At 56.4% G+C, this 20,877-nt stretch overlaps 9 protein-coding genes across 9 annotated transcripts; 6 read left to right on the plus strand and 3 right to left on the minus strand.

Annotated features, from left to right (window-relative positions):
* Positions 1 to 417: 417 nt before the first annotated feature.
* On the plus strand, positions 418 to 2,068 carry TRAVEDRAFT_30881 (enolase C-terminal domain-like protein). Its single transcript, XM_008043602.1, has 8 exons — positions 418 to 475; positions 532 to 750; positions 818 to 1,196; positions 1,249 to 1,394; positions 1,446 to 1,587; positions 1,651 to 1,676; positions 1,741 to 1,831; positions 1,889 to 2,068. The coding sequence occupies exons 1-8, from the start codon at positions 443 to 445 to the stop codon at positions 2,011 to 2,013; spliced, it is 1,161 nt and encodes a 386-aa protein (XP_008041793.1). The 5' UTR covers positions 418 to 442; the 3' UTR covers positions 2,014 to 2,068.
* A 50-nt stretch (positions 2,069 to 2,118) lies between these two features.
* TRAVEDRAFT_39355 (SET domain-containing protein) lies at positions 2,119 to 3,537 on the minus strand (the record flags this gene model as incomplete). The annotated part of the gene is made up of 4 exons (XM_008043659.1): positions 2,119 to 2,294; positions 2,355 to 2,445; positions 2,500 to 3,107; positions 3,510 to 3,537. 4 exons carry the CDS (start codon positions 3,535 to 3,537, stop codon positions 2,119 to 2,121), a joined length of 903 nt encoding a protein of 300 aa, XP_008041850.1.
* A 66-nt stretch (positions 3,538 to 3,603) lies between these two features.
* On the minus strand, positions 3,604 to 4,447 carry TRAVEDRAFT_30882 (uncharacterized protein). The gene is made up of 4 exons (XM_008043603.1): positions 4,236 to 4,447; positions 4,043 to 4,206; positions 3,899 to 3,989; positions 3,604 to 3,836 (listed from the first exon to the last, which is right to left on the minus strand). Exons 1-4 carry the CDS (start codon positions 4,300 to 4,302, stop codon positions 3,655 to 3,657), a joined length of 504 nt encoding a protein of 167 aa, XP_008041794.1. The 5' UTR covers positions 4,303 to 4,447; the 3' UTR covers positions 3,604 to 3,654.
* Positions 4,448 to 5,157: 710 nt separating this feature from the next.
* Positions 5,158 to 7,383, plus strand: TRAVEDRAFT_73959 (uncharacterized protein; the record flags this gene model as incomplete). Its single annotated transcript, XM_008044045.1, has 6 exons — positions 5,158 to 5,436; positions 5,495 to 5,593; positions 5,829 to 6,004; positions 6,067 to 6,591; positions 6,666 to 7,301; positions 7,357 to 7,383. The coding sequence occupies 4 exons, from the start codon at positions 5,158 to 5,160 to the stop codon at positions 6,587 to 6,589; spliced, it is 1,077 nt and encodes a 358-aa protein (XP_008042236.1). The 3' UTR covers positions 6,590 to 6,591; positions 6,666 to 7,301; positions 7,357 to 7,383.
* Positions 7,365 to 9,288, plus strand: TRAVEDRAFT_73960 (uncharacterized protein; the record flags this gene model as incomplete). The annotated part of the gene is made up of 2 exons (XM_008044046.1): positions 7,365 to 7,712; positions 7,771 to 9,288. 2 exons carry the CDS (start codon positions 7,365 to 7,367, stop codon positions 9,286 to 9,288), a joined length of 1,866 nt encoding a protein of 621 aa, XP_008042237.1.
* An 857-nt stretch (positions 9,289 to 10,145) lies between these two features.
* TRAVEDRAFT_51018 (uncharacterized protein) lies at positions 10,146 to 11,982 on the plus strand (the record flags this gene model as incomplete). Its single annotated transcript, XM_008043768.1, has 2 exons — positions 10,146 to 10,427; positions 10,486 to 11,982. The coding sequence occupies 2 exons, from the start codon at positions 10,146 to 10,148 to the stop codon at positions 11,980 to 11,982; spliced, it is 1,779 nt and encodes a 592-aa protein (XP_008041959.1).
* A 1,379-nt stretch (positions 11,983 to 13,361) lies between these two features.
* On the plus strand, positions 13,362 to 14,228 carry TRAVEDRAFT_51019 (uncharacterized protein; the record flags this gene model as incomplete). The annotated part of the gene is made up of 1 exon (XM_008043769.1): positions 13,362 to 14,228. One exon carries the CDS (start codon positions 13,362 to 13,364, stop codon positions 14,226 to 14,228), a length of 867 nt encoding a protein of 288 aa, XP_008041960.1.
* Positions 14,229 to 15,509: 1,281 nt separating this feature from the next.
* Positions 15,510 to 16,376, minus strand: TRAVEDRAFT_172544 (uncharacterized protein; the record flags this gene model as incomplete). The annotated part of the gene is made up of 4 exons (XM_008044047.1): positions 15,510 to 15,661; positions 15,726 to 15,856; positions 15,914 to 15,992; positions 16,043 to 16,376. The coding sequence occupies 4 exons, from the start codon at positions 16,374 to 16,376 to the stop codon at positions 15,540 to 15,542; spliced, it is 666 nt and encodes a 221-aa protein (XP_008042238.1). The 3' UTR covers positions 15,510 to 15,539.
* Positions 16,377 to 18,150: 1,774 nt separating this feature from the next.
* On the plus strand, positions 18,151 to 18,966 carry TRAVEDRAFT_22739 (uncharacterized protein; the record flags this gene model as incomplete). The annotated part of the gene is made up of 4 exons (XM_008043524.1): positions 18,151 to 18,259; positions 18,316 to 18,500; positions 18,556 to 18,769; positions 18,821 to 18,966. 4 exons carry the CDS (start codon positions 18,151 to 18,153, stop codon positions 18,964 to 18,966), a joined length of 654 nt encoding a protein of 217 aa, XP_008041715.1.
* Positions 18,967 to 20,877: the final 1,911 nt, after the last annotated feature.

Below are 20,877 nucleotides of genomic sequence, written 5' to 3' on the forward strand. Positions count from 1 at the left end.
TTCGTTAGGCATCTCACGAATCGTGACGGCGTATATGGTGCATGCACGAATCATTCATAAATAGCTTGCTTTGACTCCAAGTCATGGCCTCCCCGAACGTTTGCCAGTCAATGTATGAACATCATTCGTTTGAACTCTTAATTTTGCCGATGTAGCACTCACGGACTAGAACATACAAGGAACAGCGTGCCTGTTTTTGTTTCGCATGCGTTCAGGACATGATTTTCCAGCTTTAGAATGCGAACTGAACCCGGCCCGCGGACGGCTCCCTTTGTGCACCAGCTGACATTCTGGACCGACCTCTAGGTCAAGTGTGCGAGAAGCTTCGACATTACACCTGCCCGGGTTCCGGTCCCTAGAGCGATATAACTTCCTCCCGCTCACTGACTGTTCCTCACACAAGGATTAATTGGAACGGCAGCGTCACCCAACAGCGCCCACCATGTCATCGCCGAACAAGATCACGAAGATTGAGGTAATGCGATCGAATACCTCTTTGCGGACAAGCATGCTCACTGACGCCCGGTTCAGGTATTCCGCGTTCCGCCGCGATGGCTCTTCGTGCGTGTCGAAACAGAGTTAGGCATCGTCGGATGGGGCGAGGGCACTCTTGAAGGCCACACTGAGGCAATCGAGGGCGCGTTCAAGGATCTCGCGGAGCGCTTCATCGGATGGGACGCCGAACAGATCCAGGACATCTGGCAGCACGCCTATCGCTCTCGGTTCTACAGAGGTGGCCCGGTGCTCATGGTCAGTGTGACCAGATACCGTTCACCATCATTCAGGACTTGACTAACAAGAGCCTGTCCTCATCTAGTCTGCCCTCTCGGGACTTGACATCGCGCTGTGGGACATCAAAGCCAAGCGTTTCGGTGTGCCCGTCTGGCAACTCCTTGGGGGGAAGGTGCGCGACCGCGTCCGAGTGTACGTCTGGGTCGGTGGTGACAAGCCATCGGACGTGTACGACGGCGCGGCGGAGCGCCGCGCACAAGGCTTCACCGCAGTCAAGATGAACGCGACGGAAGCAGTGAGCTGGATCGACACGCCGTTGCTGCTGGAGGACACCGTCGCGCGTGTGCGCGAGGTGAAGTCGCTTGGGCTGGACGTTGGTATCGACTTCCACGGGCGGCTGCATAAGGGGATGGCGAAGCAGCTCGCGAAGGCGCTTGAGCCGCTGGCGCCCCTCTTCATCGAAGGTACCTTTGCAGGCCATGGTGGATAATACAGCTTTCTGATCCGGAGCGTCAGAGCCGCTGTTGCCCACACAGGTAGAGGAGATTGGAGACCTCGCGAAGATGGTGTCTACGCCGATCGCTCTAGGAGAGCGACTGTACTCCCGGCACGACTTCCGCCCGTACTTGGAGCGTCGCGCAATAGACATTGCGCAACCTGACGTCAGTCACTTCACCGCAACACGAGCGCGTAAGAGCTAACAGAAGCTGTAGGTCTCACACTGCGGTGGGATCAGCGAACTGCACCGTCTCGCGTCGTACACGGAGACATACGATGTCGCGCTAGCCCCGCACTGTCCGCTGGGCCCAATCGCTCTTGCCGCGTGCATGCAGGTCGCCGCTTCTGCACCAAACTGTGAGTCCCTCTGCTCCATCGCGTAATGACTCCCTGTAGAGTGACTGAACTCGCCGCCCCTAGTTGTCATACAGGAAATGAGCTTGCAGGTGCGTGCTCGACGTGTATCAATTGTCCGAGCATGACCTTCACATGTACCTTTCATTCACTTAGATGCATTACAACGAAGGTGCAGATTTGCTCACATATTTGGTGAACCCCGCCGTGTTTGCCGTCAAGAACGGCTACGTCGAGGTGTTAGACGGTAGACCCTCTCGCTCCCCTCTTTGCTTTAGCGTGAAGGTGCTCATAGAGATTGTAGGACCGGGCCTCGGAGTTGAGATCAACGAAGCCCTCGTACGAGAAGCCGCTGCCAAGCATTCCACCGAGAAGGCCTGGAGAAACGCGGTGTGGAAGGGAGAAGATGGTAGCCTGCGCGAGTGGTAAACATCGGACAAGTCATGGATCTCAGTAATCACTCAATCATCGGTATATACATGAGCAAGAAGGGACACTATCGTTGCATCATTTTTGTTGTGGTTAAGGGAACTTTCACTCCGGTCCGGAAAGCGTCTTCTTCGTCAACAGCCCGAACGCCCCGTGTGCGCGAGGGTTCTGCACATATTTCTTCATGTTCTTGGCGTCGGTGCTGTCGGGACCTCTCACCGCGCAGTATCCTTCCCAGGCCTTCGTCGCCCAAGCCTTCGCATTTTTGGTGTCGGAAACGGCTGCACAAAGAACCATTCGCGTCAGAAATACACGTAGGGACAAAAGCGAGATTGACTTACACGCGCAGAACTGAAATCCGTCGTAGTAAAAGGAGGCTCCTCTGGTGTCAAGGAGACCCTCCTCTGCGAGCAGCCGTATGGCCTCTTTCACCTAGGTCCGAGCATGAAGGATTGTCCAGAGTAAACAGGATGATGCCACGCTTACCTTCCGAATGCCAACTGCAGGCACAGCGCCGTACTGTCCAATCTCGTTATACAGATTCCCGATGGTGACGCGGCGCTCGTCGCTAGCCTTCAGATCCTCGTCCGTGCGCGAGCACGCCGTGCATTCACACACGAACCCGAACTGCATTTTCAGGCGGGCGCGGCGCGCGTCCCTGCCCGCGAAATGCTCCCCGTACGAGATCAGGAGCTCCTCGCCCTCCGCGATGTCGCGCACGGCCCAGAACGTGATCTTCCCCTGGCCTTCGTTCCAGTAGTTATTGACGTTCGGATCGCATGACGAGTTAAAGCGCGAGCCGAGGACGAACACGGCGCCGCTGCCCGCCGCGGTGCCGGTGGTGATGTCATGGTCGCCGCACGGCAGCGCGTTGGTCTTGAATACGCCGAGCGGGGGAGGATGGACGCCCTTGTGCGCGTTCGCGAGGCTGAAGTAGTCGCGCTGCTGAGCGTCGGAGAGGGCGGAGAGGGCGCGGAGAATCGTGGCGTTGGTGTACGACGGTGGTTGGACGAGAAGGGGAGATTCGGCGAGAATGAGCTCTCCGCGGGACAGCGCGCGGGCGGCGATGAGTCCGCGACCTTTCCCCGGTATATCTTTCAGAGTGTACACGACTGACCCCCTGTCATTAGCTGTGCATATGCTGCGATACACGACAAACATACCGTCCATGAGTGTGATGCAGCGACCGAGGGGAAGGAGGCGTACAACATCTGTCGACTTGGGAGGCAGGTGCTTATATTGCCGCACCTTCCGTTGGGGCTAGGAGTTTAGATCTAGGGCGCGCCGCTGGCCGATATAGTTCAAAACATTCGTGCTTCTTACCGCAGCACTAGGGAGCATCGAAGCAGCGGGGATCTCAGAAGTAGAAGAGGCTCTACTTATTCGAGCGGACACAGCTGCCTCGTTAACCACAATTAGAGGAAGACAGGGTCACAAGATGATCGGAGATGCTACAACGTAGTTTAGGCTAATGGTCTCGAGCATTATAGAACGACGTCTTCCCATGAAGCCTGACATGGCCATGCAACATAGGAAGGCCGTTCGCTACCTTTGGAATCCTGTCGAGTGATCGTTAAGCGAGCGGCATTATCAAAAGGGAGATAATTTATATTCAGAAAGACCTCGCACGTCATGGACATCCTAGAACTCAGGTCCCGTAAGCTTATATTTCTTTCTCCCGCTCTGGAAAACATCTGATTCTTCGGGATGCTCAGCAAGATTGTTCCAGTGTCGGGCGAAGGAGCTATTTGGGCCCCTCGACATGGTTAGCGTCTCACACGCCTTCTTAGCCCACGCGCGGGCATTCTCGACATCCCCGGCTCCTAAAACGCAACATAAGAAGGATTGAGTTGAGCGACGTTTCGTACGCGAAAAAAACACGCACTGGCGCAGAAATCAAATCCTTTGATGTAGAAGGACGCGCTACTGTGTTCGAGTAATTTTTCCTCCCGCAAGAGCTTAATAGCCAGTTTTATCTGCGGGACGTGAGCATGCGATCTCCTGTCCAGTGTATCGCGCAGCAGCTAACCTTGTGCAATCCGAAGGCCGAATCGAGGTAGTCAACCATGTCTGTGCGGATCTGGGCAATGTGGCGGCGGCGACGGTCGCTGTCCCGCAGCGCTTGTCCCCGGAGCGAGCACACTTCGCAGCGGCACAGGTAGTTGTAGTACTCCTCTAGCCCCGCACGCCTATCTGCGCGAGGCGCCAGGACGTCCACGTACCCAAGACAAAGCTCCTCGCCTGCATTGATGTCTCGTATGGCGTGTAACAGGAGCCTTTGTGCCACATCGTCCCACCAGTGGCACACGTTGGGCTGGCATGATCCGTTGAAACGCGCAGCGGCGGAGAAGATTCCTTCGACCTGGGTTATATCCCCTTTCGGGTCCTCGGGGGTCCCGCAGGGGAGCGCGTTGGTGAGCCAAATGCCTACCAGCGGGTTATAGGCGCCTTTGTGAATCGACCAAGCGTTGGACAAGGAGAGGAAACGAAGCTGGTCATCTCGGGACAGGCGGGAGAGTGCGGCTGCTAGGTCTTGAGCGGCGACTGTATATTGTTGGGTCAACAGAGGGGACTCCTCCAGGATCAGCTCTCCACGGTTGATTGCGCGAGCTGCGACGGCACCTTGGCCGCTGCCCGGAATATCCTTGATGGTGTATATATCTAACGATGTATGTAAGCCCATCATCATCGAGTGGCGAAAGGGTAGTCACCGTTCATGAGGCTCGGAGTAGGGTAGCAGCCACGGAGGAAGCATCTACAAGAGCACGCATCTTTAAGTCAAGCCCCTATAACCTGGTCTTTGTCTCCTCATGCACAAAGGGCCTAGGTCCCACATTATACCTCTGCAATGATGACACAAAGACAAATCGGAGAAGACGACATCGCATTACTGAAGTCTCTTTCTAGTTGTTAGAAAATTGCCCTGCCAGCTTCATCGCGAGTAAGTTCATCTGAAAGGTACTGAAATAGTTCACTCACTGTGCAACGAGTTTAGCAGCCGTAGTGACACGCATATTACTGGCAACGAACACTGGAGGAGAGAGAGAAAGCTTCGTTGTTAAGCGCGCATTATCCGACCCGCGGGAGAATCCGGGTTGTCTCGTTTCCTTCTCCGCCACTCTTCGTCCTTTCCTTCTCTCCACCATGTCTGCGCTTGGTATCTGCTCCCTACCAATGGATACTATTTTCTGCATTATCCAAGACCTCACCTCGTGTCAAGCAGAGTCGGGTGTCACCCAGCGTCGACATCTGCTATCCCTAGCTCTGACCTGTCGATTCCTGAGCGAGCCCGTCCTCGACACCATGTGGCACACGCTCAGGTCGCTTTCCCCCCTTCTGCGTACGCTACCCGAGGATCTCTGTACAGTGGTACCGCTTACACTCCAGAGTGCACGCGTCGAGTCTGTCCCTTGGTATCAGCTTGTGAGTCCCTCATTTTTGCTGCTCGCATATGGACTCGGAGCTAGAACTTGTTATACAGGTCTTTCTTCGGGCCCCAGCCGTGCATGATTTCAAGCGCTTCTTCACGTACTCCAAGCGTGTCAAGAAATATACCGGAGCCGCGTACCGGCACGATCCTGTGAGCGTATGGGAACGGTTTCTAAATATGCACGACAGCGTCCACCGCTCTTGGCCGGCTGCCCTGTCTCACGTCTTTGCTCCTCCAAATTAGTCCTGCAGAGTATTCTTGGGATGCACTACCTCATGGGCGCGGTGACGGTCCCTATGGCGCCCTTCAACAGCTGGTGCTGGATCAGATCCCCTTCGCCTGGAGCGCAGCTTTTCTGCGCTTAGTATCGACCACCTCACTCCAGCGACTCTCCGTTGTCTGCGAGGATGCCTCATTACCGCCCCCCGACCTCTTGGAGACGCTCTGCACTGCAATCAGCGAACTCCCCTCTGCGCGCTCCATCGAGGAGTTGATCATAGGTCTGGGTCAGCGAATATTGATCCCGCGCGAGGTCTCGCTGGAAGCGCACTACCGGGGCGCGTCCTCGCTCCCCTCCTCGCCTTGACAGCGTTACGACACTTCGACATTCAAGGGTGTTGCAGATTCGTTCTGGACGATCTCGTGCTCGAATGCGCTGCGACGGGCTGGCCCCATATCAAGAAGCTCGTCTTCGGATGGCAGGTTAGCAATGGCGACACGGGAGGCCCTGTTCAAAATAGCAAACTGCCCGAGGTGACGCTCGCAGGCCTCCTCCATCTCACTCGCCGGTGCCCCAAGTTGGCAGAGCTCGCCCTTGCTGTAGATATGCGCACCCTGCCGGGCAGCTGTCGGGATCTCGAGTTCGCGCGCTCCCTGCCGGTGCCTCTGGAGGGGCCTGCAGTGCCTGCTCTGCATCTTTTCAACATTACCGGCTCCGTGTTGGAGGACTACTCGGACACAGGTGTTGCGTCGTTCATCTCTCTGGTCTTCCCGCGGCTCCGGTGGATGTCGCACGATCTCGACCTGATGCAGACACCATGGTCGGGGTTCTTGGACCTCCATGCGTGCATACTGGCTATCCGGTCGCAGGAGAGAGCGTGGGGACTGTCGCAAGGGAAGCGGTTTTGCACGACGAATTCGGTGTAGACGTAGGTACCGGCGAGTGCCGTTTTATTCACTCTCGCGGTGCACATGCTTATATCGTATCCCTCTCTTTGTGTAGCAGTTTTGGACCCTGTGAAGTCCGCGCTGCAAGAGCTCGACACCGTGCTGGGGGCGTGCTTGGGACCTGACATCGCGTCGGATGCTAATGTCCGGTGGATTGTGCTGGAACTCCTGGTGTGCCTGGTGCTGGTGTGCGCGCAGGAGAGGACGTACGGCTGAAGGAAGGAAAGCCGTGGCGCGAGCCTACCTCAGAGGCGTAGCGAACACCGTACACACGCCGTGGACGGATGAGGGCTGGTGTTGTTTCTTCTGCCCGGGAGCACCCGCCCCATTGTCCTAATTCGGTTTCGCAACTCTCTGACAAACCGCCATCTGCCCTCTTCAGGATGCTACGCCTCTTGTCAATGAGCTGGCTAGGTCTTCGCCCGTTTCCGGCGGCTCAGTCCCCTGTTCTGCGCAGGTCAGCGGGCACGCATGGCTATGACATGTCACACAGCTGCGGAGAAGCGGGGATCTGTTCCACGAGGCGGTCACGCCGAAGTGATAACTTGTGCCTCCCGACGCCACTGAGCCACTTGCATACCCAGTGGCACCAAACGGTAGCTTGACCTTTTCTTTCCCTCCCAAGCGGGTGCCAGCTGCACTTCCAGATATTGTCTCATTACCCGAAAATATAGCATTATGGATGCCAAAGGTTGGGCTTTCGGCTGTATCTCTACTCGACGTACTTCTGTTAACACGCTTTACAGGTCGGATCATGGCAGTACCGTCCACCATCTGCCGTCTACCTCTAGAGACCATCCTACGCATATGCAAATGTCTCTTATCGCAAGAACGTTCAAACTCCACTATTCGTCGCGACTTGGTGTCGGTAGCCCTCACTTGCTCCGCATTCAGCGAGCCCGCCTTCGACACACTTTGGCACACGATTGACACTCTTGCCCCGCTGTTGCGCACGTTACCCGAAGACCTGTGCACTGTCACGCCGTTTGTTTCCTCGTCCATTACTAGCGGGGCCCCGTCATTGCGCTCGGTGTCCGAACTCATAACAAGCTCAGTGCCGCCGTATGTCACCCAAGGCCGTACCTCTGCACGGTCTCAGTTGGTGAGTATTGTATCTGTATCTGCACGCCTGAATCTCCGCTAAGGCTGGTCTTACGGAGGCTATCCTTCGAGCCCCAGTGCCGAGTGACTTCGTGCGCTTCTTCACGTACTCCAGGCGCGTCAACCGGCTCGGGATTCCACGGCTTGGAGGTCTTCCCGCCGGGAACATCACCGAGCAATACGCCTTGGCGTCTCGTCACAGAATCAGCTTCGCGGTCTGGGATTTCTTGTCGGCGTTTGGACCAAGGCCGCTTCTGCCCAACCTCAAGTTCATATACCACAAAGAATGGTTGGGTGACATAGGCGTAGACTGGCGCAAAGTCCCGTTTCACTCCGCCGCTCTGCTCTTCAGCCCCAAACTACGGAAGGTGGAAGTAGCCTGCGTCGACCCATACCTCGATTTCACGTATGCCACCGAGGTTATTCGCAACTTGTCGTACATTGCCACATCGGTAGAGGAGCTCAGCATCGAGGTCGACTCCAATGCCTACGAGCTCCCAATCCCCAAGACTGGTTATCTTTACGGCACGGAGATCTCCTTCCTCGGTCGTCTCACCAGCTTCAGCAGCCGCACAGTGTGCGTCGCGCCGGATACGCTCATTGCTCTGGGAAACCTGCCGTTTCTGGAGTCGCTGGTGCTTCGTGCCAACGCGGCCGAATATCCTTGGGACACCATGCTCTACGGGAGGTGTTCCGACCTCTTCCCCGCGCTCCTCGAGGTCACCCTGCACGAAACTAGCGTCCAGTGGTGCACATCGTTCCTGCGGATGGTGTCGTCGACGTCGTTGCGGACGCTGTCCATCTGCCCCGGAGATCACTCGCCGCCTCCTCCGGCGCACTTCGAGGCACTTTGTGTCGCAATTGGTAGCCTTCCCTCTGCCCAATCTGTTGTCGACCTCTCCATCACCATCGTTCACTCCGGATACAACTCTCATGGGTGCGGGGTATACTGGTCAGAAGACGTAGCGCCTCTCTTCGCCCTATCGGCCATGCAGCGCCTCGTGATATCAGGCGGCGGCTGCACGACCATCCTGGACGATGTCGCGCTCGAGGTGCTATCGCAGAACTGCCCCGATCTTGTAGAGCTCGTTCTGGGAGTCCGTTCCCGCTTTCGCGCAGAGCAATACCGTATGACGGACGACGACTTCCCGTACGTGACGCCGTGGGGTCTCCTTCAGCTCGTCCGTCGCTGTCCACGCATAACGAAGCTCGCCCTCGCCCTCGACCTGCGCTTCTCTCCCGCATCCCAAACCGACCCCAACTTGCGGCTCGCGTGGGCCCCTCCGGTTTACCTTTCGGGCCCTGAGGCACCTACACTCAAGGAGTTCGACGCGACGGGGTCCCTGCTCGGCGACCCGATATGCATTGCGTCGTTCTTCTCTCTGTTGTTTCCACAGCTGCACTTGATAGGGAACCGCACTGCGCAATCGCGGACGTGGGAGAATATGGAACACTCGCGGGCGTGGGCGAATATGGAACACTTTCGCTCGTGTTTTGCACAGGTGCGGGCGCAGGAGAGGGCGTGGGCGAAGAAGGAGAAGATGCGGCTTCGCGAGCCCAGTTCATCGGAGGCATAGCTTGTGACGTTTAGGTTTGCCTTTGTTTCATCTGCGCACAGTCAGAGTTTGATAACGCTTTTTCAGAAGTGACGTATGTTCGAAACAGCGAGCTTCAGATTTTTGCGTAGAATGGGCTATCAGGTTCGGAAGATAATAGTACCCTTGCACCATCGCCTCCAACGAGGCATCCCATCAGGGATACCGTACGTTAGGGGCGCTCGACCCACGGCGCCACCGGTTCGCGTTTGCACAACTGGGCGACTCGAGTCTCGTGGAGGCTCTTCCACAGCCAAATATGGCAATCCTTCATCGTTGGGGCACCTCCGCTTGGCATGTGAGTAGATGTCTACGCGCTGTTACATGCCCGAAATCGGAATCACATCCCCAGATGCTTCAGAGACCGTTCCTGTCACTGCGTGACTGGCAGTGGAGATTAAGCCGAACCGAAGAACAAGTGAATACCGCTCAACGACGTGACTGTGGGTTGTCACACCTACGGTATTGCGAGCATGGCTTTGCTTCGAACTGTCATATCGTCGACCGTCTCAGCTGAGACTTCGCCAAAATCGGAAGGGAGAGACAGGCACGCCGGGTACGAGGCCGCGGAAGAGTGGGGAAGCAGCCCCATTTACGGCGAGTGACAAACTCGTACTTGCCTACTGAATATTCGTCAACCCCCAGACGGCCTGAGCTGGACTTTTGCGCGGCTTCCCCCATCCCCAATTGGACCGAGGAGCCGCACGACCCCCTAATACCGTCCGGGCACGAGGACGAGGCGTTCGAACCGCAAATGCGGGAGGTCGAGCTTTCTCTCCTACCACCATCTGCCACTAGTTGCGCCCCCCTTGGTCCGCCAACACACTCGAGACGAGATCATGACAGGTCCGCCCAACATCGCTTCCCTACCTCTAGAGACTGTGCTGCGCATATGCCGTGTCATATCGTCAGATGGAGGCCCCGGTCCCGCCATCGGCCGTGATCTCACTGCAATCGCTCTTACTTGCCGTTCGCTGAACGAGCCTGCTTTGGACACGCTCTGGCACTCGATTCGCTCACTCGCCCCGCTACTGCGCACGCTCCCCGAGGATTTGTGCATTGTCGCCCCTTTCTTCAACAACAGTGTCGATGGACGTATCCCACGCGCAAAATCCCAGTTGGTACGTACTACATTGCTACTGGCATACATGAAATGCCATTGAGGCTCGCCGTACGCAGGTAATCCTTCGCGCTCCCGTGCCGAGAGACCTTTCGCGCTTCTCCACGTATTCCAGGCGGGTCAGAAGGCACGGCTTTCCTCGGGTTACACACGACTTCTTCGCTGGAGAAACGCTACCGCCTGGCGAGGAGTACGCCTTAGCATCTTCCCACCACATCCCCTACGCAATCTGGGACTTCCTGTTGGCCTTCGGGCCTCAGCCACTCCTTCCAAATCTGCAGTCCGTGTATCACAACGAGTGGGCCCTCCATATGGGCTTAGGCTGGCGCGGGACCCCATATCACTCGGCCGAGCTCTTGTTCGGGCCCAAGCTGCAGAAAGTCGAAATCGCCCGTATCATCGATCCGCGCGGAGACCCCGATCATACCACGACGCTCATCCGTAGCCTGTCAAATGTCGCGACCTCCTTGGAGGAGCTCATCATCGAGGTCGAACCCAACAACCACGACTTCTTCCCCGAAGCCAGATTGCTGTATGGAGCAGACATCCGCTTCTTTCAAAGCCTTACGAGCTTCAGCAGTCGCTCTGTGTGTATCGCACCAGATGCTCTGCTCGCTCTAGGCCAGCTACCATACCTGGAGTCACTGCTACTGCACGTGGATCCCACGAAGTACGCCTGGGACGCATTGCTTCACGGAAGGTGTGCCGACCTCTACCCTGCCCTTCTACGACTAGACCTACACGATATCTCCACGATCTGGTGCACATCATTCCTGCGAATGGTGTCGTCCACCTCGCTACGGATGTTGTCCATCCGCTGTGTAGACTACCCACCGCCGCCTCCGCGCCTCTGTGAAGCGCTCTGTCCCGCGATCAGTAACCTCCCCGCCGCTTCCTTGATCACCGACCTCGCTATCACCTTCCTCGACTCTGGACGCGAACCCTCCGGACACAACACGTACTGGTCGGAAGATATATCCCCTCTCTTCACCCTTACCGCCATACAGCGTCTCGTCATCGGAGGCGGTTGCACTACTATCCTCGACGATCTCGCGCTCGAGGTGATATCAAAGACCTGGCCCGATCTCGTGGAGCTCGTTCTCGGATATAATACTTGCCGCCGCACAGACGACGAACGTACACTCGAGGCCGACGACTTCCCATACGCGACACCTTGGGGTCTCGCCCAGCTCGCCCGTCACTGCCCACGTCTGACACAGCTCGCGCTCGCCGTCGACCTCCGCTTCTATCCCACATCACACACCGAACCTGACTCCCAGCTCGCGCGGGCTCCTCCTGTGCACCTTTTCGGGCCTGACGTACCCGCACTGCTGGACTTCGACGCGACGGGGTCCCTGCTCGGCGACCCGGTGTGCATTGCATCATTCCTATCTCTGCTATTCCCGCAGCTGCGTGGGATACGGAACGACTCTGTCTCGGAGGCATGGTGGGATGTGACTGATTCAATCTCGTTCTTCGCGCGAGTGCGAGCGCAGGAGAGGGTGTGGGGGTTAAGGAAGGGGATGCAGCTTCGCGAGCCGAGCTCAGAAACTTAGTTTGTGCACGAGACGAAATGTATGTACCGATTTAGCGCCGTTTCTTGTGTGACCCAGTTCTGACTATGCTCTCTCGAAAGAGAAACAGCATCTGGCATGATGTGCATGTATGACTGCGTACTCAAAGCTCGAAAGATGATGCTAGCTACCGGCGCCGCATTTGCCTCAATGGTCCGAGGCCCTAGCGCATAAATACGGCAAGTCCTTTCCCGCATGCAAACACTCAGTATGAGCGTGGCAGTGTGGCGCTACGCGTGCTATTCGGTCGACAGACTGAATGCGCTGGCAGCCGCGCGGCACTTGCCCAGGGTCGGTGACTCGTGGACACGCCCTCTAAAACGTGTGCACGCCGGACAGAGTCAACAGTCATGGCACCTCCCACCATCCACTCGCTCTCGCTCTCGGCTATTGCCACTCGTATAAGCTATCACATCTCTTCCTGTCACAACTCCGAAACAGCCGACATACGTCGTGACCTGGTCGCTTTGGCTCTCACAAGTCGTTCGTTCAGCGAACCCGCCTTGGACATGCTCTGGCACACGCTGCAATCTATAGCCCCTTTGCTTCGCACATTGCCAGAAGACCTATGCACTACTGCCCCGCTCGACTTCGAGGAATCATGCGGAGACGATATGCGACCGAGTCGTGAAGTAGTAACTCAGCTGGTGAGCCAGGTTTCCGCCGTACATGGACAGTTGCTGAAATCTGGCATGAAGGTTGTTCTACGTTCCCCGACACAGCAAGACTTTGAACGTTTTCTTGTGTATTCTCGGCGCATCGTGCGGCTGGGGTGCAATTTGTTTCCACGACACCCTCTCAGTGGACAGCTGATGTATCACAATGCACCCGCCGGCGAGCCCCGACATGTCCTGGAATCGCAACACCATATCCCACCGGCGACCTGGGATTTCCTGTCGGCATTTGCGCCACGGCCTCTCCTTCCAAATCTACAGTTTTTCTTCCACCAAAGATGGGTGCCGTATGCCGATTTGCATGGGCATCGCATCTCGATTCACTTTGCCCACCTGCTCTTCACTCCCAGGTTGAAGGATGTGATGGTCCGCTGCGTCCCCGCTCACCGGGCGCCGGAGCATGCAACTGAACTCGTTCGGAGCCTGTCCATTACGGCTGGAACTTCCTTGGAGCGCCTGAGAGTAGAGGCTTCGTCAGAATTCCATCCATACGTTCCTGGAACGGGATCACTACACGGCATAGCGCTTCTCCTATTCCCTCGCCTTACCAGCTTCAGCAGCCGCTCTGTCCAGCTTGCGCCAGAGGCTCTCCTCGTTCTAGGATGCCTGCCCTACCTGAACTCATTGTTACTACACGTCAATCCGGCCGCGTACCATTGGGACATACTGCCTCACGGACGGAGCACCATGCTCTTTCCTGCTCTGCTTGAGCTCACCCTGCACAACATCGACTTCGAGTGGAGCACGGCGTTCCTCAACATGCTCTCCCCCCCAATTCTTCAGGCCCTGTCTATCCGCTGCCAACCGGGCCACCCGTTGCCGCTCCCCATCGTCCTTCACGCCCTCTGCCTGTCAATCGCCGGGTTGCCCTCAGCCAAAGCTATCACCGGCATCTACATCATTATCGGAGGTATGATAGGTGATGACTCGGCCAGAATTTCCGACACATACGAGATTTATTGGTCTGAAGACATCGCCCCACTGTTCGCGCTGACGGAATTGCGGGGCCTTACTGTCACCGGGCAGTGTGTCGTCGTCGCCGACGACTGCGCACTGGCGACCATGTCGCAGAACTGGTCGCAGCTAGTCATCCTCGTCCTCGACTGGGCTTGGAACATGCACGTCCCGCTACAGCACCACCGCTCGCCCGAGGACGAGGACTTCCCCCGCGCAACGGCGTGGGGCCTGCTACAGCTCGCACGGGGCTGTCCGCGTCTGTTCAGGCTGACGCTCGCGGTCGACCTGCGGCTTGGACCCCTCCATAACCTCAACGCTGACCTCGAACGTACCCTCATTCCTCCCGTGCCCCTCTACGGGGACGCAGTGTCTGAGCTAGTGGAGTTCCAGTCAAAGGGCTCCCTGTTGAGCGACACGCTCACCGTCGCGTCGTTTCTTTCGCTGGTTTTCCCTGGACTCCAGACCATCCATAATCCGTCGCAGGAGTGGCTTGCGATAGACAGAGAACATAAGCGGCTTGTACGGGTGCGGGCGCAGGAGCGGGAGTTCGGGCGGAGGGCTGGGAGGCAGTACCGGTTGCCGGACGTGATAGTATAACTTAGTATGGGTGATACCGTGACCTCGTTGCCAGTGTAGTTGCAGGTACGGTTTAGTGGATTTCAGACAAACGTTTTGGCAAAAGCATCGTAGTATATTGTGCTTTCTGTACCGTACACTGCGATGAGCCCACTACATGCGCGGAGATAGTAGTAACTCAAGAATAGACTAGGATAGGGACCAGTGAGCGTAGAGACGTGCGCAAGAGGTATGACTCTCATTGATGTCGGAGGGTCAACGTTCAAGAGGTGGTCCCCGCAATCTATGAATTGCTTGGGTCAGGTGGTCGCAATATCTGGAGAGCTTCGAGTGCTTTTACCAGGGAGGATGTTCTGAGGGCTATCCATTTGGGAAGCGTTGTCGGCGAGGTTAGACGGTTTGGGTCCGGCGGGCTGGGAAGTTGCAGTCTGAGCGAAGTTCTGTTCCGCCTGCATGTGATAAATATAGCTACCTCAGCTTGGCCTCTAGCGACCGAGAGATGGTCCGGAACAGGCCCGTGTACGTCGCTCCAGAAGTTGAGTGGGGGCAGAGCGGACAAGACCAGCGTACGCTCTGTACACTGCGCCATACTTGCCCTGTTCGGGACTGGACTTCCATAGCGTAGCCTCTCTTCGATGCATCGACTGGGTATTCGAGATAAATTAGCAGAAGAGCAGCGACGAGGAGGTTCATACACCAGAGACGACATAACTGCACGGAGAAGCCTCATGTCACGGATATAGCCCGGTCAGCGCGCGAGAAGAGAGCGTATGTTGCCGATGTCGACTGCATGCATGTCACCTGGAGAACAGCCGGCTCCCTCGGTGATGTTCTCAAGTTCGCACGGAGGTCGATGACGGTAGCGTTGGCGATAGCGCAAAAGCAAGAAGACGAAGCAGAGCATGTAGCGGAGATGGCGAGTCGAGCAGAGGGATGGATGTGGGGAAGCAATTGAGTACACGCTGTTGCACGCAGCCATGTCCTGGATGCACGCATGAGTTCCTGTGAGACTATCAGTTCACTCGGGATCCCTACACCGTGTTCACCGTGTCCCTGCCACGCAACGTGATGTATTGAAGGTAGCCTGAGATACCCTCGACATCTAGTTCAGTGTTCGCCGGAGCGCGGATGAGATGGAATGTAAATTGATCACCTGCATAACCGTGAGGCCATGCCGTTGCAGGCTCTCAGGGACATGCGCCACTCTAGCTGCATGGGAAGCCTATTACGCTAGTGTTGAGAACCTACACTCAGCTTTACGCGCATAACTCAGCCACGGGCGAATGAAGCGGACGATATTTGGTGACAAGCCTCGAATCGCAATAGATTGCTCTAGTCGATGAGATACTTCCGCTTGAAAAACGCGCGGAGGTGGAATATCTGCCAAACACCCAACCCAATCAGGGAGAGGATTGTGAACCACGCAAAGTTCTTCACGCGCCCTTGCGTGGACACTGCGGCAGGCAAGATGCGTGTCAGCGGTGTTCGCGCCGGCGTGAGCGTGAGTATAGGACGCACTGTTCGTCTGTTGGAACCGCTCCTCCCGCGACTTCAGGTAGTCCATCCCGTCCACGATCTCTTTCACAATACCCTCCAGCTTGCGCATCTCCGTCTCGAGCGCGGAGAGCGACTCCTGGTTCGCAATGGCGCTGCACGGGGGAGGCTGCGGTCAGCCGGGGACGTGGGAAACGCCGGTGGACACTTACTTATAGTCGACAGCGTCGGCACCAATGTCAATGTCAAGGTCAACAACACGCGACTTCGGCTTGGCGTCGTTCGGAGCACCTAGGGCCGCCCGCGTCAGTCGTCGGCCAGCAGCTCTACTCCCAAGACACACGTACCGGACTCAAGGTAGTTGCGGAAGCAAACGCCGATATCCTCCTCCGCATGTGCCGTGATGGCGAACCGCTTCTCCCCGCTGATGCCCTTCTTGCTCAGGTAGACGTTCTTGTGCTCGCTCGAGTCGACGACCTCGATGTCGAGCCGCTGGCCCTCGCCCGGACCTACGTTCGCGGTGATAATGACGAGCGCGCCCGGGTGCGCGGCGTTCCATATGCACTTCGCGGGCGGATAGCGGGCGGCGGTGACGTTAAACTTGATTGCGAGCACGGTCTGGCTCAGGCAGAGGACAAGTGCCAGAAAGAGGAGCGGGAGGCCTCGCACGCCCATGTTGCAGAATCAGATGAAGACAGCGTGTATGAAGAAGTCGCACAGCGAGTCGTAAGCGGTTCGTGATGATGTCGACGGCCGCCTCAGCGTCGAGCAAGGGTGAGGAAGGTGAAAGCGGAAGGCGGAGCAGGCGGTGGTGGTGGCGGCAAGAAGAGCAGGTGATGGGCGCCTACGGCGCACTTGCTGGCATTTGGCACAGCTTCAACCTGGCGTGTCCGTACGTCGAGCGGCTGCGGCTCTGAACATTCCACCATCTGGCACCGGACGCTGACCGAACGTCGACATGAGAGCAGTTGTGTACTCGACAGCTTTGCGCGCGGAATACGCACCGTTTCATCAAGGTCACTCCGGGAGTCAGAGTATGCATCGACCTGTTTTTATGTGAGTCGCGTATACATAGCTTGCCCGGTTTTTGCAATAGATACCAGACGTACTTATTGATAGATCAGGGCATACAGAATGTCCACCTGCGGATATCATGCATGCTGTTATCTCAAAGATCAGGCTTCTACATGCCGCGCAGAAGTTGTACAGATGCGGCGCTTCTATCTATGAGCTGTACGACGGTCGGCGAGTGTTGACGTTCGCAGCTTATAGCGCCGACATCTAAGGGCCCAGAGCTTGCCAGGTACCGACTCGCTGTCGTAACAGAATTCTCGACCCACTCGTCACATATGAAGTCGGCGCGGCCTGCAATCGAGCCGCATTCCCATTCACCGTTGATCTCACGGTATGCGCTCATCCACAGTAGGAATTCGAATTCTCCTCACCATCCCCGCCACCGTCAGAACATGCACTTGAGAAGTACGATACGACGGTATTGCAAGACTCTGCACTTCGGACGGTCCGTAGTCTCGTGCGCGAAGAACATCTGCGGGAACGAACCCACTGGCGCACGATCGACGACGGCGTGACAGAAGCGCGCCATGATCGGTTTCGAGTGTCCGTGTGCCCTTCAGCGCCGGACAGGACAGGTGACTCGGTGGGTCAAACACATGCTCGTCGACTCTAGATCGCGAACTCTTTTCGGACGGTCACAGACACGGCGGCTCCCTGGGGGACGGAGCTTACTTCGTCCGCCATCCTGGCGGTACGTTTTGTCAAATCCACGGCCTCGACCTAGGGACCCTTGTGCCTTGGAACGATTTCGCCGCTGCGGACGTTCATCGTGTGTATCCTGGCCCTCAGAAGCACAAACCCACAGATATGAGAGTTCGCTGACTCGACCTGAGATATTCGTGGGGCCAAACACCCACACGGCCGAACGCCGATGACTCCTAGCTCCACCTCCTGGACCCAGGAAGCCATGGACAATGGATATGCGGCTTCAACGCACCGACCACTGCGGCCACCTGTACGATACGAGTTGTGTGGGTCTTATATTGCCACTATTCGCTCACTCACATATCGCGGGGGCTGCTTTACTCACTCGCAGGTCTGGCATCATTCCGTGCGATCCGTCATAGCCGAGGATCATTCTGACCATGGGCCAACATATTGCACAGATCTCTGGCGTCATTCACCCCGGTGCACTGTGTGCGATGCACGCGCATCGGTGCTGTCATCGACGAAGCACCAGGAGGTTGGGGAAGGCGCTCTCAGGCTTATCTTCGCACTTGTGCTCCCGCATCGGCGAGACAGCGTCGCCTTCGAACACGGCCGTCGGACTACCAATATCAGCGCTTCTTGCCCTCAACAACATATAAATCGAGGTTCTCTCCCGTAGCCGTTTTCCCCGAGCCAATCCGACACACTTTTGAAGTTGTTCCTTCCAATGCCGCTACCCAGCAAGCCTCATTCGCTCGACGTGAACCCCGCTATATGTACCATGCTCAACCCATCTGTGGAGCGTGTATACATTCTAACCGAATCTGTGCTACGTTGTACGTGTCTCCCCACCCCTCGCCTATGTGGTGGTTATCTAACCACCATTTTCCAGTTGTAATTGAGCACGACCGACTGCCATTCACCGTTGAAGAGTCGCATGAGTTCTCAGCTCATCTCGTACACGACGTTGGATCGATCGCGGAGGATCCGCTCGGGCAAGGCGCACCCGTTGTGTCTGCGACCAATCACGTCAGTTCGACCCGGAAGACTCTTGGCGGGGGGACCCGTAAGGTCGCTGTAAGTCACACAGTCCTTTACGGAGAGTACACTGCTAACTATTGCGGCCATGCAGTGCGAGTCATGCTACGAGGCGCGGAAGCGGTGCGAAGGTCCGTGGCCATGCTCAGGCTGCAAACGGCGGCAGCTACCATGTGTCCCACGCAAGCCGCGCCCCCGTAAGGCTCGCGCAATCCGGTTCGCAAAGGATTTTGCGGCGCACGCTCCCCATGTTGGAAACCACGATGAGCACTCCAGTGCCACCTACCTCCTTGGAGAACACGTCAACGGTAAGTCACTACGCTGACAATCGCTGTGAAGATGCTCATCACGATTGGCAGCCGAGCCCGGATTCCTGCCAGACTACTTCTCGGCATGGCACCGGAACGATGACGTGGACGTGGCCCCCATGCAGCACCCGACGTTCGTCTCGTCATCACCCAACATCTTTGAATACGCGTCTGGAAGCTACGACCGGCTTACCTGAGCGTCATGCGCGAGAATGTCCGTCTTCCATGCAGCTCAACGCCGACTTTACTCCGCGATCGCTGCCTCGCTCCTCGGTGTAGCAGCCCCTCTCAACCAGCGTAGCGGGATCCGCACGCGTGCGCGAGGAGTTCAGCGTTGGACTAGGTTCCGTTCGTTTCTCAGTTGACCTGTATCCTGTCCCTCCAGACCTCAGTCCCCCACTGCTCTTTACTGACCCCTTCGTTGCTTAACAGCCTGCCGCATTTGTATTGAGCTCCCCCCGCTGTTTTCTGGTTCGTGTTGATCAGTTACATTGGGCTAGTAGCTCCTGATGGGCGGGCTGTCTTACGTTTCTACCCTCTATATCATTTGTTACTTGGCTCGGACCTGCGCTTGCAACGGACTGACTGCAGCTGTGCTCGCCGCTGAGCACCTGTTTGACCACGTACCCGTCTTCGAGAGTGGCATCGGGGAAGGCAAGAATCCCCACATAGCGTAGAGCAGGGATCACGAGCGTAGCGTGGATTTTTCAGCGAGTAGAGCCAAGCTTGAGGCGCGAAGCACAGGCTGGGAGGCGGTGGGGAGACCATACTTTGCTGATGCCTGGTATATCCATAGCCGCTCGGAGCGCAAACATCAGTTTCGAAGCCACCACCAGATAACGCGCAGGTACTGGTAAACCGGTATATTGGTTCAACGACTCGTACGCAGAGCTCCTCGTTAACATCGTTTACAGTGCGTAATACCTCGGAGTCCGGTGAGCGACCGGTGAGGACTCGAAGGATTCGCTGTCCATTGACGACTTATTTCCTTTCTGATAGCATCTCCTCCGAGACCATGGGCCCTACTTACCAAGTAGCGGGGATATCATCATAGCACAATGGCTCGCTTGTAAGTGCTCAGTAAACTCAAAGCTCTCAATCTCATAATCGTTGAGTAACAGGTCACAATGTCCAACCGCGACGCCAGACTTGCTCAGAATAGACGGATCAACTATCCACCCTTCGGCGGCGCTTCGCCGGTGGTGCCTCTAATTCGTCCGCATCGTCCCCGCGGTGTTTGCAGGGGGTATCCAATGGACCCACTGGTACCTGCTATGAGCGAACGATGCTTTACGCCCTCAACGTCCAAAGGGACTTACCCGTGCTCTGAGTTGCGCGAAGAGGGCTCCATGATGTTACGGGCCTTAGCCTGAATTTCGATAACGCTTCCTCTTCACCTGTGCCACGTACGAAGAATTAGCCACTCATGGTCTTTTGACAGGTTGACAATGGCGTTCGTACCCAGTCCGAAATCTTTTCCCGGCTTCGAGGGCGAGTGGTTCAGCTGCGGGCTTCCCGCTGTTGCCGACGTCAGCCGCAATTCAAGGACTATTCACACGGGGACATACCAATACTCGCACTCGGGGAGCGAGTGGGCGACGAGTGAGGAGTATAAATGGGATGGCCTTGAACCGGTGAAGTGTCAGCGTGCTGCATTCTGACACGATGTACTGACAGGATACCCACAGTTTGTGGCCCGCTCGTCGGCCTCTGCGGCCTTGCGCGGACTCGTGTCATTGGCTTCTGTGCGATGACACTGTGGGCCACCCCCCCTTAAATCTATGATCTAATCGTGATATGATTGAGATAAATGACGAAATAAAATCACCATTATTTCGAGTGGCTCATTGTAGCACTAATTCAAAAAGCTGCTTTGCCTGAGTTCAAGATGTGATCTGCCAGAGAATCCGACACATATCTGAGAGCATATGCTGATCTGTTTGTTACATAGAGCAGAATGTAATACTGTGATTGTATCTGAACACATTTCTTTGGAATGCCTGAATACATTATGGTAAATGTAGTGATATCATTGTAATATATCTATCATTCATCTCTACCTTTTGATTGTGCTCGGATGTAGTATATATGCTGTCATTTGTTAGAGA

Source organism: Trametes versicolor (genome assembly GCF_000271585.1).
Source record: "Trametes versicolor FP-101664 SS1 unplaced genomic scaffold TRAVEscaffold_10, whole genome shotgun sequence".
NCBI lineage: Eukaryota > Fungi > Basidiomycota > Agaricomycetes > Polyporales > Polyporaceae > Trametes > Trametes versicolor.